At 42.9% G+C, this 13,905-nt stretch overlaps 1 protein-coding gene across 1 annotated transcript in view; it reads right to left on the bottom strand.

Annotated features, from left to right (window-relative positions):
• slc2a9l2 (solute carrier family 2 member 9, like 2) overlaps positions 1-13,905 on the bottom strand; it is a 258,700-nt gene that overhangs the window by 89,565 nt on the left and 155,230 nt on the right. The window contains exons 10-11 of the mRNA XM_063190267.1: positions 13,425-13,526; positions 11,403-11,478 (exon numbers count right to left, since the gene is read on the bottom strand). Coding sequence (XP_063046337.1) covers positions 11,403-11,478; positions 13,425-13,526 — 178 coding nt within the window. The remainder of the gene's footprint in view (positions 1-11,402; positions 11,479-13,424; positions 13,527-13,905) is intronic.

Raw genomic sequence — 13,905 nt, forward strand, 5'->3', positions numbered from 1 at the left:
AAAAGAAGGAAGTGTAGGCGGACGCTACAGGCAGCAGGGCGTTTTTTTAAAATGTAGCGCTGTACATGAACTTCATGGAAATTCTGCAGTCGCGGTAATCAAAGAGTGAAAGTAGAAAGAGAGAATTACTTTTAGATGACTCAAGATCTTGATGTTAAGGTGAACTGTGTTACTACAAAAATCACTCGTTTCAATAGGTGCAATTACCTGTACACCTTTTGATTAAAAACGAAGTCTGAGGCAGTGCTATGGATCTTAAAGACTGTATAATTAAGCAACGTATTACCGGCTCCAGATACGTAGCTTTTGAAATGTGATGAAGGAGTCAAGCATGCAGGTAAGAGATAAAAAAGGGCATCTGCCTTGATGACCTTAAAAGTCTCAAAACGTCAAAACTCCCCACCGTCTACCTGTGTCAAAAAAAAAAAAAAGATTCCGTCAGAACATTCCTACCAGTCCAAGGCTAAAAATACTGAGCCCTTAAATAAAAGAAAAGGGTTAGGAAGTGGGTGCAATATCACAAGAGGCGGGTGTGATATCGCAGGACGACGACGATGATGCGCCACTTCTCAAGTGACTATTTAAGATGCTGTCCTGCATTCATAATCTTCTCTTGTGTCTCTAGACTACAATGGTTCTGACAGAAGTGTAATTACACCTTTCGGTTAAAAACGAACAAAGTTGTAATTCTGAGGCAGTGCCATGGATATTAAAGACTACATAATTAATCAAGTTATTAAAAGCAGAAGATCACTGTTAAAATGTCATGAGGTGAGTCAAGCACACAGGTAGGAGAGCTGAAGGAAGCTACCTTCATGACCTAAAAGATTCAAAACCTCAAAATATCCCACCTTCAAAAAAGACCCCTAAAAAAACCTCTGAACACTTCTGCCTGCCCTCAGGCTAAAAATACTGAGCCTTCAATTATAGGAGAAGATTAGGAGGCTGGTGTGATATCGCAGCAGATGACGATGTGCCACTTCTCAAGTGAACATTAAAGAGGTGACGCTCTTGTTAGCAAAGGTGTGCAGCATTAGTGATATGAAGCGGGGTGGAGGGGGGAGGGGGGGGGGGGAGTGGCCTCTGGGCTATGTGTTCAGGTTCTCAGCACTTCTTACATTGGCTCTACAGTACATTACGATGAATAACTGCACTTTACTGTGTTTAAGTTGGGTTTTTTGTCAACCTGTCTTCTTGTCCTATAGAGATGGGGGGGGTTGTGTTTGTCTATTGTGTTTTTGTTTATTGTAATGTCTTTGTAATTGTATCACGTGCACTGAAAATGGCACAAAACAATTTTCCAAAAGGACAAATAAACAATCTATCTATCTATCTATCTATCTATCTATCTATCTATCTATCTATCTATCTATCTATCTATCTATCTATCTATCTATCTATCTATCTATCTATCTATCTATCTATCTATCTATCTATGATGCAGTATAAAGATTCTCTCCTCCTTACAATCACTTGCTCCCTCCCCTTACCCCTTATCTCTCTCTTTTCCTTTGCCTTCTTCTCTATCGGCATCTCTTTTTCTCCACTTCTATGTGTGGGTGTGGGTCTCTCTCTCTCTCTCTCTCTCTCTCTCTCTCTCTCTCTCTCTCTCTCTCTCTCTCTCTCTCTCTCTCTCTCTCTCTCTCTCTCTCTCTCTCTCTCTCTCTCTCTTATCACATATTATTATTCCTCGTTCCATGTCTGTTCTTCCTCCTGCACTTGTTGTGCTGAGTTGTACAGAACAGTCCATTAATAATCTGCTGTGTGCAGGCTGCCACTGAGATTATAGATCCTCTGCTTGGTTAATAGAGAGGTATGTAAATCAGGGCAAGCTTTTCATTTCCATCTGGCCTCACCTGAGCTCAGCTAAATGTATTGCTTTTCACACACTGCTGCGTCACGCTGGCATGTGTTTATAGACAAGACACACAAGGGCATGCAGGGGAAGGGCAGACTGGGGCATGCAGTACACACACACACACACACACACACACACACACACACACACACACACACACACACACACACACACACACACACACACACACACACACACACACACACACACACACACACACACACACACACACACACACACACACAGCGTGCGTCTCTGTGTGTCGGTCTGTGTGTGTCTGTCTGTTTGTGTTGGTCTGTCTGCGTGTGTGTGTGTGCATGCGTGTGTCTATATTTCTATAAACACATGCCAGCATGATGAAACAGTGTGTGAAAGGCAATACATTTTGCAGAGCTTAGGTGAGGCTAAATTTACATACTTCTTTATTAACTAATCAGAGGATCCATCATGTCAGTGCCAACACGCAGCAGATAATTAATGGAGTGTTAAAGTGTAAACAAAAGCATTAAAGAGAGTGCAAGCCTTGTTCATAGAGATGCACCGGATCCAAGATCCGGTTACGGATCCGGCAGGATAATAGGGTTTTTCACAGGGTCCGGCAGGATCTTAAGCAGTGGATCCAGTATCCTAAAAATCCTAAAAATCAGGATCTGGTGCATCTCTAGTTTTTACGTAGCCTAGGCTTTTCAGTTAGTCTTTCACATCCCCATTCGCTGCATGGAGAGAAAGCCCTTTGGAAGCGGCCGTTGAAGGCAGTGTGGCAGTAAGCCAATGAGTCTAAAAAAAACGTTTGAGCCAGCGTAATAAAAAGGGCCCAGCCCCATGTGTGCGAGTAGGCTATGTGTTTCAACCCTTTCGTGGGATCCGGTATCCGGTTCCGGATTCGGAAGGATCTTAAGCAGTGGATCCGGTATCCGGCAGCATCCTAAAAATCATGATCTGGTGCATCTCTACCTGCTCACCGCTCACTTCAAAGCTACAAACGTGTTGTTAATGTCTTTTGTATTCTAGAGTCAATATGAAGAGTTTGTGTGCTAATTTTTTTGTCCACTATAATATTTGGTAACACCTTACTGTACCTGACGCTGGTGTTATACAGTACATATGAAATAACAGTGTCATAACAGTGACGATGTCATAAACATTATTTCAATGTGATTAACATTTTATGACTGTGGTCATTATGTGACATACGATTGTGGTAAAGACAGCAACTTTTAAGCAACTTTTCATGACCATATAACGTTTATGGCATGGACACAATGTTTATGACTCAACCATGTCATGCATACGTTGCCTAATCTTTTCCTGTGTAATCTTCGGAAGGGCTTACATCCAGCCGAATGAAGTACATACAGATCATGTCTCACACACACACACACACACACCAAACACTCTCAGGGCGAGTTTGAAAATGTATGCAGTATGGCATATGGCACGTGTGGTAGGACAGATGCAGTCAGATGACAGATGTAGTCATTCATGTGTGGTGTGGTCACCCTGATGCAGCACCAACCCACACATAAGGCTACTTGCACTAAAATGCACTGTTTCTTTCTCAATTCTCTCTCTCTCTCTCTCTCTCTCTCTCTCTTTCTCTCTCTCTCTCTCTCGCTCTCTCTCTCTCTTTCTCTCTCTCTCTCTCTCTCTCTCTCTCTCTCTCTCTCTCTCTCTCTCTCTGTCTCCCTCTCACTCCATCCATTCCAAAACTCAGAACAATATGGCTGAAGGATCAGTGCTCTGAGGGGGAACAGAAAGCGTAAAAATACAGATAGTAGTGTGTGTCTGCTAGATGCACTGCAAAATGGTCCATTACAGACACTGAGCAAAACTTCAGGATTCACACATACACACGTGCACGCACGCACGTGCACGCACACACACACGCACACGCATGCACATGCAAACACACCATCTGCAGAAATACACAATACAAGACATGGCCTAAACAATCAGTAAACTACTCAGTTGCCAGACACTCTGTTTGCATAGATTTAAGTATGCAGTCTGTGTGCACAGACTATTTCCTCTCATTGTTATTTAATGAACCTATATGACTGTGCTGGTTTAGGTGGAAGACTCAGCAAATGAGTTTTACTTGTGTCTCTTTCTCTAAATGAGATGGAAAAGATCACCTAGAAGTTGTAACATTTCCAATTCTGGCAGAGAACCTCTTGCTCTCTCTCATCATTATGTCTGGCACTCTGCTGCTAGGTTGCTTTATTAGATTTAAAAAAATGAAACCTAAAAAGGCCTCCATCACTTGCCATGGCACAGCAGGAAATTGCCATTCCTCCACAGCTTAAACAGTGAACTTTATTTGCACTCTCAATGACAAAAAAAACATGGACATTTCTGCCTCCCAGGTTAAAGGGGTATGCCACTATTTTGGGGCTTAATACAGTTAAAATCGTTGGCCAGGGTTTATAAAGGTGGTAAAGTGTCTTATTTTTCATGTTAAGCGTTGTCTTGCTTTAAGACAAGTTAAAAGAGGGAATATGTCGCTAAGCTAGCATGCTACACGGATCCATTGACTTTCACTAGCTTAGCGACATATTCTGCATATACTGCAAGAGTTATCTTTATACATTATGAGCTAAATATAACTTGCGATTCGGCTCAAACCACGTCTGTCTGGTATCCGTTAAAGGTGCACTGTGTAATATTTTTAGTAGCTTATATCCAGAATTCATGCTGCCCATTCACAAAGGTTACCATTTCCACAAATATTTACTAGCACATCAAATTTATTGGTATTCTTCATTACTGGTAAAATTGTACTTTACATACACAGTAAAAAATGCAGTGTTAATTCAACACTTAGAGAGTGCTTTGGGACCAAATAAACACTAGAAGGTGTTAAATCGACTCTGTTAGTGTTGCATTAACACTGCAGTTTTTACTGTGTACATGAAAAGGGGGATCTTCTCCATGGTACGCCATTTTGAATTTCCAGAAATAGACAGTTTCAGCTGAAAAACTGGCTTTACTTTGGTCATACTAGTAAATATTGGTTTATTACTTGATTATATGTATGAAACAAATTTAAATCGGCAATAGGCAGCACAGTTTCAATGAGCAGCATAGTTAAGTAGGAAAGCAATACCTACTCTGGCCACCGTCTTACTGTACACAGTGCACCTTTAAGTGGTTCCTGTTGGTTGACCCTAAACCAGGGGTATTCAATTACATTTCAACAAGGGCCATTTTTTCAAATTCCTCCCAGTAAAGGGGCCGAACTATACGTATGTATTATGGTTGCCGACTGTCAATGAAAATAGTATGGGAGACTTCATTGAAGTGGAGGGTCTGGGGGTCCTCCCCCAGAAAATTTTGCATTTCTTAGATGTAATTTCCTGCATTTTAACGTCCCGTGTCCCGTTTCAGCATGATAACGGAGCCCATACTTTTATCTCTAAATTCCAAAAAACGAGTCTATATATGAAGGGGCTTGTGGGGGGCCAGAACCTTGCTGTCCAAGGGCCGCATCTGGCCCCAGGCCCACCATTTGAATAGCCCTGCCCTAAACCGTACTCTCCCCAGGGTGCCCCATCTGCGCATTTCTGCACTCATCTCCAAGTGTAAGTGGTAAGTACGCTTCAGGGTCACTGTTGTGCTCATCCATCTTAAAGTGTAGCTACTGGACCTCCACAATCCAACATCTGGACCGCTTGTTGGATCAACCTCCACTCGGACAAAAGCAATGTTGAGACTTTTGGATCTGTTTATGTTCTGGCTCCCAGGAGGACATACAGTACTGTACTATACTTAGTGTGATTTGCAGATTTAATTCAACACTTAGAGAGTCAGTTTAAACCTTATTCCACCAACAAAGTGTTGAATTTATATCACCAAATTACTGTTTAGCAAGACAAGACGGGGAAGAGTGGAGTTGGCAACTTAATCCAGCAATGCATGCATAAATAAAACACATGCACTACAAGTACAATATGGTAAGCAGCATTGAAACAGTAGATGCAGACTGGCCTGGCCTGACTACTAGGGCTGTAACGATACTCTCAAGTCACGATTCGGTTCGTATCACGATTTTTTATCTACGGTTCGATACACCTCACGATTTCTGAAATGTACGTCATTTTCAGCATGGAAGCATTATCACATTGAATTATATGGTCGTTTTCTGGACTGAAGAATAACAGAACTTTGAAAGGGAGTATCACGATACTGCCTCCTTACATCACGATACATTATTGTGACTTTGAGTATCACGATTTCTCGGTTCGATCCAATATCGTTACAGCCCTACTGACTAGCTAAACTGCAGCAAAATGCTTCTTGATAAACAGAGAAGGGAGTCAGGAAGCTTTTATAATGTCAACAGTTAAACTTTTAGTAAATACATAAAAATAATGAAAAAATGGCTTGTTTACTAATAAATATTCTTGATGGTTCTTTCCATTCATTTCCAATTAAAGTTTGACGAGACTGCAGACAGAACAAATTAAAATATAAAGTTTATATGATACAGGGATTTTGGTGTAAATATTTGTGTTTTTTAACGTCAAGTTTTGATTGTTAATTTTGATCTTCAAAGAACACTTTTGAAAGCCTGCTTTTCAATCACAACACCCCAGTTATCTAGCACACTCCTTCATCAGAACAGCACGCTTCAGTTCACACGTTAGTAAGTCCATCTATTCGACACACCACCTTAATCTGCCTACTTTGCTAAAATCTATTTCCATATGTTTCCATCTCGATCATTCCTTTGAAATTAGTAATATGCAAATTCACCTGCCTTCTCAACATGAGCAATTTCCATTCGCCTTTCAATTGTGACAATGGTTTGTGACAATTGTAACTAGGACGTGGATGAGTCACTTCAGAAACGTCATTGTCACTTTCAATTGTGACAATGGTTTGTGACAATTGTAACTAGGACGTGGATGAGTCACTTCAGAAACGTTTCCTCCGCACTGTCTTGCAAAGGTATACGCATCAGTTGCTTCCAGAAACCTTTGGTGGTTCCAAAGACATCTAAGTGTGTTTTAATATAAATCACATGTTTATTTCACTACACCTTTTACATTATTCAACTGGATCCTACTGATGCAGTTCAGCCCTGCGATTAGCCTTACGCTAACGCATGTCGCTGAGAGAAGTGCGGATTGTGCATGAGCCAAAGGCTTTCATCCTCCCTGAAGGGACCAACTACAAAGAACTTTACCTCGAGGGCTGCAACACGTTTGGTGCCTTTTTTCCTTGAAGTGCATATTGGATCTCTCATTTTCCAATGTATGCTTCATATATGAAAAAACAGAAACAGAAGGTGAAATCCCAAGATGCATCCTTTCACATGTTGTGCCTGGCAAAGGAAGTCCTATGATATGATGCGTGTAGAGATTATGTAATCAAATTCAAATCTGGACCACTTTCCTGTGTGTGTGTGTGTGTGTGTGTGTGTGTGTGTGTGTGTGTGTGTGTGTGTGTGTGTGTGTGTGTGTGTGTGTGTGTGTGTGTGTGTGTGTGTGTGTGTGTGTGTGTGTGTGTGTGCGTCTGCGTCTGTGTGTGTGTTCCTTCTCATGCAAAGGATACAAACGTAAGGGAGTACCCACACTTGTCACTTAACAAATTTGGGCCAGAATTTCCATAATGACACATTGTTTGGGGGCTTTTCCGAGTTTGTTTGCTGGTATCGTGTGTGTGTGTGTGTGTGTGTGTGTGTGTGTGTGTGTGTGTGTGTGTGTGTGTGTGTGTGTGTGTGTGTGTGTGTGTGTGTGTGTGTGTGTGTGTGTGTGTGTGTGTGATGTCAGGGGGTCACTATTCTGAAGGGCCCTCCTCATATCCACATCCAAATGGTTCCTGTTGCTCGGTAACAGCTCATTTGCACGGCACTACCATAAATCATCTGGACAGATAGCAGGATGGCAAAGATGAGTTCCTACTGTACCACCCACACACACACACACACACACACACACACACACACATGCGCATGCGCACACACACACACACACACACACACACACACACACATGAACACACACACACACACACACACACACACACACACACACACACACACACACACACACACACACACACACACACACACACACACACACACACAAACATACACACACGCACGCAAGTAGAGACACACTCGCAGCAAACACACACTGGGTTTGTTTGTGGAAACCTTTTCACACAACTACACTGATACAAAGCAAAAAAAAAACATATGCATACAGTACATTGCACCTCCATTTGTCTTCCATGTACACTGTACGTCCCTAACTACTACATTCAAGCTGGTTGACAACAGGACAACAGGGAGAAAAAAAATCACAAGCCACAACAAAGTCAAAATACCCAATTATGGTTGACCTTATGAGAGAATGAAAAGCAGAACATCAACGTCTACTGCCATGCCATGGAAATCTCATGAAAAACACCCACACACTGTGTCCCTAATTTGCTGTCATGGACGTCACATTTCCCGCAGGTTTATAGAAGAGAGAACAATAGAACTCACGGCAAAGTCAAATAGTTGGCCTTTATTTAGGTCGTGTGCCATGGAAATGAAGCCTGTGGAGTCCTGGGGAGTGTCTGTATGTTACCCGCTGTGACATCATTCCTGCTAACTGAGACCTGACAGGAATCTCCTGCCTGCTCTCTCTGTAACCACCATACAGCATCTCTGGGAGTTTGACAAGTCCCTGTCATTTGAAACAGGTGTCCTCCTGACCCATCATGAGTCCACACATTGCTGGGATTTGATTTCGCATTAATTACAGCAGGCAGGGTTGCCAGATGAGGCTGATGATTTCCAGCCCAAAAAATGCTCAAAACCCGCCTAGAAGCTCAAAATCCCGCCCAATTCTATTGATATCTATGTAAAAAATTGGGCGGGTTTTTCTGCTAAATGCAATTTTCACCCGCACACAGCCATCCTAAGCAGCCCAATCTGGGAACACTGACAGCAGGCGTCATTAGCATCACGGGAAATGAGGAAAAGTAGTGTTGCGAAACAACGAAAGGAGAGGAGGTGTGAAGGAGGCCGATTCACACCATCAGGAGTGTTGCGCTTCATCCCCTGCCAATCTCCCAAATGAAAATTATAACACCATCAAACACACCAACGCCATTTACTCCTGCTTCTGAACAGCATACAAAAAATGATGAAAAATCAGTTTGATATGTCAATGAGCCTGTGATGTGGGAAGGTTGTTTGTATGGTGGTTTGGTTTGTCTCTAAGGTGGATATGGTTTACAGTGTGAAGAGAGGACAGAGTATGGGGAATTGCACATACAGTTCCTCTTTCTGAACACTCTTTGCTTTTTTGGAGGTATAAATGTTTGTACTTTTATATGTACTGTATGGAGTTTTTTGTGCCTTTATTTCTGATAGTAAAGTGAAGGCAGAGAGGAAATGAGTGGGTGGAGAGAGACAGGGAGGGATCAAGAAATGACTTCGAGCCACAGCATACCCAATGTTTGTACCTTTTAAGTAAAAAAAGTTTTTTGTTGGTGTGTTCTTCTGCTTACTACCATGACACATCCCCTTCAACAGGGAATTGCATCTTCCCATGCGTGAACATGATCACACCATCACACACCTATTCGCCACCAGTCTCTGATCAGCTTGTAAGTGCGAAATATCAAATGTGACAAAAACAATTTTGCAGCGTGCAGTTGCCTATTCTCTGGGGAAATGTATTTACAGATATTGTTCTCCCAACGTAATAAGTACGCACAACAATGGGTGACAACAGAGATTCTTTAAGTATATAGAGATATGCCAACATAATAGGTTTCTATGGGCACCTAACGCGACCAGGTTCCGGTCTGCCTAAATGGCCGTGTCATAATGATCCTACAATGAATAGAACAGTCCTTAGGTCTGCCTAGGTCTGCCTAAGGGGGGCCATAATAGAACCAGGAAACAATGGGCCAATGGAACCTCTCTCTCTCTACTCTCTCTGGTGACAATGTACTTCAATACCCCTCTTTACTTTGTGAAGAATGCAATGCAATGTAACGTTTAGTAGTTAAATAGTATCTACTGTGGTTGAGCTAGGATCTGGCCCAATGTTGTGTGCATACAGCAAAGTTTTTGCTGCTGTCACATGTAGACACACTGTGAAAAGGAAAACCACTAAAATGACCAGCAGTACGAGTGTTAAATCAGAAAGCATAACATTAAAGGGACACTGTGTGAGATTTTTAGTTGTTTATTTCCAGAATTCATGCTGCCCATTCACTAATGTTACCTTTTTCATGAATATTTACCACCACCATCAAATTCTAAGTATTCATTATGACTGGGAAAATTGCACTTTTCATACATGAAAAGGGGGATCTTCTCCATGGTCCGCCATTTTGAATGTCCAGAAATAGCCATTTTTAGCTGCAAAAATGACTGTACTTGGACCATACTAGAACATATTTGTTTATTAGTTAGTAAACTTTCATGTAAAGATCAAATTTGGCAATAGGGAGCCTAGTTTCAATGAGCAGCATAGTTGACGTACCTTTTTTGACCATTTCCTGCACAGTGCACCTTTAAGTACTCAGCACCTTTCCCTAACGTGGTGTGTGACAGAAAGCACCAAAAGAGGTAAATCCACATCTGGAGAACAACACAAATCTGTAAAATAAACTCGCTGAAAGCAGACGCACCCTAATGTGAGTCTGATTCATCTCCACAATTGTTTGACAATGCAAGACCACACAACAATTATCTTCCTGCAGAGGACTGTTGACCTTCTCTGAATATATGATTATGAGACGCCATTGTGCCTTGTGAGTGTTGAACGCGGGCTTCTCACACAAGGCGCAGTTGCATTACCGCTCAGCTACAACAGCTTGCACCTCAACTGTGATGAAGACTTGATTTGACAACAACATGCCCAAATGCACTTAAGTGCCGCTAAATTCAGCGCTAATGATGGAATGAATGTTCCTCAGGAATAATGTGGAAGAGCAAAACCCCTTTGCACTGATGCACCATTAGAGTGTGTGCATGGACTAGATGTGTGTTTGCGATGCATGTCCATCCATGCTGCCCTGGGTGTAGGGGTGTGGGTGTGCAGCCAGGTAGTCACATGATCACAGAAGGAGTAAGCGAGCCGAGCAAATGACTACAACGATATACAGTACGTCTCTATCCATAGTAGTGTTGACGTAGACTACAACTTAAACAAATAAAACACACGCACACACGCACACACGCACACACACACACACACACACACACACACACACACACACACACACACACACACACACACACACACACACACACACACACACACACACACACACACACACACACACACACACACACACACACACACGCATGCACGCACACACACACACACACAGTTCTAGGTCAAAGCAGTACTGAGAACAGTCAGATGGCATAAAGTAAACACATGCTCCGAGGATTTTTTTTTTCAAAATACACACCCAGCTGCCAGCAAGGTGAATGGAGCTGGGGGATGGGGATGAAGTGGGGGCAGTGTGCAATACAATGCAATGCAGGCTGGGAGAGGAAGCAGTTCTACAGTACTGTACCTACCTGGACCCGAACAGAACGAGGCGATCACTAGCAATATGGAGACGAAGCTGAGGTAGGACATCCACGTGTAGCTGCCCTGAAAAGAGAGATGCATGGAAGAATAGGTAGAGTGAGGGTGGGGTGGAGGAGAGAGAGAGTGAGAGAGAGAGAGAGAGAGAGACAGACAGACAGACAGACAGAGACAGAGAGAGAGAGAAACAGCAAGAGAGAAACAGAGAGACAGCGAGAGAGAGTCAAACAGACAGAGGAGGGGAGTGTGACAGCAAAACAGGGAGAGAAAGAAAAGGGAAGAAATAGAGCAAGAGACAGAAAGACAGAGAAATTAAAAAATGATGAGAGGACATATGAGATCCGGTGCAGCCAAGAAGTCGGGCCTAACTAATTAGGGAAGACATCCGCTCCCCCTCTCTCTTCTCCCTCCATCACTCCCTGCCTCTCTCTCCCCCTCCCTGCCTCTCTCTTCTCCCTCCATACCTCTCTCTTCTCCCTCTCTCTTCTCCCTCCATCACTCCCTGCCTCTCTCTCTCCCCCTCTATCTCTCTCTCTTCCCCTCTTTCTTCTCCCTACCTTCTTCCCTCCCTCCCTCTCTCACACCCTCTCTTCTCCCTCCCTCCCTCCATCGCTACATCCTCCACACTCCTTAGTTCTCTATCCATCTCTCCATCCCTCCCTTCCTCTTCTCTATCCCTCCCTTCCTCTTCTCCCTCCCTCCCTGCCTATCTCTCTCCATCCCTCCATCCTCCACACTCCATCTCTCTCTCTCCCTCCTTGCCTCTCTATCTCTCCATCCCTCCATCGCTCCATCCTCCACATTTTGCATATCATCTCATCTGAGTTGGTGGAAATTGAATCAGGCCTGAAATATAAACAACAGAATAATGGCTGGGGGCTTCAGCCTCTCGGGATATTTCTGTCTCAGGAATCACGCACGCTCTTTTGCACGCAAGGAAAACGGGGAGGAGGAAGTGAAGAAGCTTTGCTAAAAATGAGCATAGCGCTGCGAAAACGCTTTCACTGAAAATTCATGAAAAATCTCCCTGGCTGGGTGATAAGATGAAATGGGGAAATCTCTTGGAGCAAATAATTAAACTCACATTGAGACCACTATTGCAAAGCACACTTGCCCCTCGACAATATCCCCAAGGCAATTTAGCCACTTAATGCTCCATTCTACTTGTACAGCTCAAGCAACATGAGCAGAGCATAATAACCTTTCCATATTCCCTGTATTTAAGAACCATCTCCCCACTGGTTTTCTTTTGAGAATTTCTTTCATTTGAAATGTTCGCATTTCATTTCGTTATTAATAAATGTGTTAAGCATTTCCCCGGTGCCAGATTATGTGTCCGACACAATCTTGTTTTGCAGCATTATAGTAAATACTATGACATCCTATCCTAAAGTAGCAGTTATACTATTCACAAATGTTTGTCAGTTGATACCCAAAGTTGATAGGGGGACAGGGGGACACTACATTGATGACATCTACTTTATGTCATAGCAAAAAATGTGCAATCGCAATTTTCCCAGTCATAATGAATACTTAGAATTTGATGGTGGTGGTAAGTTACCATGAAGAAGGTAACATTTGTGAATGGGCAGCATGGATTCTGGAAATAACTACTAAAAATGTGAGTAATTTAGCAATATGCGCATAAACGTAGTGACTTGTTCCTTGTGTGTTACGCCCCTGTTTGGTCGCAAACATTGGTAGGAAAGCCAATGCAAGTCAATTGGTGGTGTTGGGAAAAAATAAACGAAAGACAAGGACCTGTAGACTAGCGTTGTTCACGCTCAACATGCCAAAGACGTGCTGTATTGTCGGCCGTTCAAATAATATAGCCAAACAGCCATGGCTGAGGCATGGAATGTGTTCATTTGTAGCATATAAGTTAATAACGCATAACGCACATTCAAACACAGGTAATAACGCATAACGGACATTCACGAGCAAAGTACCCGGATGGCCGTTCATGCATTATTGTATGTCTGCATGTGTTGTTCACAGGTGTGTTGTCTCACCTGTAGGTTGAGGAAGATGGTGAGGAGGCTGAAGAAGAAGGCCATGGCAGCAAAGCCAAATATCAGCAGCGGCTTCCTCCCAACACGCTCGATCACCAGACCCTGGAGAGAGAGAGAGAGAGGGAGAGAGAGAGAGAGAGAGAGAGAGAGAGAGAGAGAGAGAGGGAGAGAGAGAGAGAGAGTTTGAAGTTTTTTTTATTTAACAAAGGGACAGCATATATTATCGACATGTAAAACAAATGCAAAATATACAACATTATAGCCATAAGGCTAACTTCCATCTTTTGTCCCTTGGAGAGAGAGAGGGAGAGAGAGAGAGAGAGAGAGAGAGAGAGAGAGGGGGGGGGGGGAGAAAGAAAGAAAGAAAGAAAGAAAGAAAGAAAGAAAGAAAGAAAGAAAGAAAGGGGTGAAGTGAGGAAAATGGTGAATACAAATGGACATTCTTCCAGGGGATACAATATGGCCAGCTTTCAGATCCTCC

This window comes from Engraulis encrasicolus, chromosome 23, assembly GCF_034702125.1.
Source record: "Engraulis encrasicolus isolate BLACKSEA-1 chromosome 23, IST_EnEncr_1.0, whole genome shotgun sequence".
NCBI classification, from domain to species: Eukaryota; Metazoa; Chordata; class Actinopteri; order Clupeiformes; family Engraulidae; genus Engraulis; species Engraulis encrasicolus.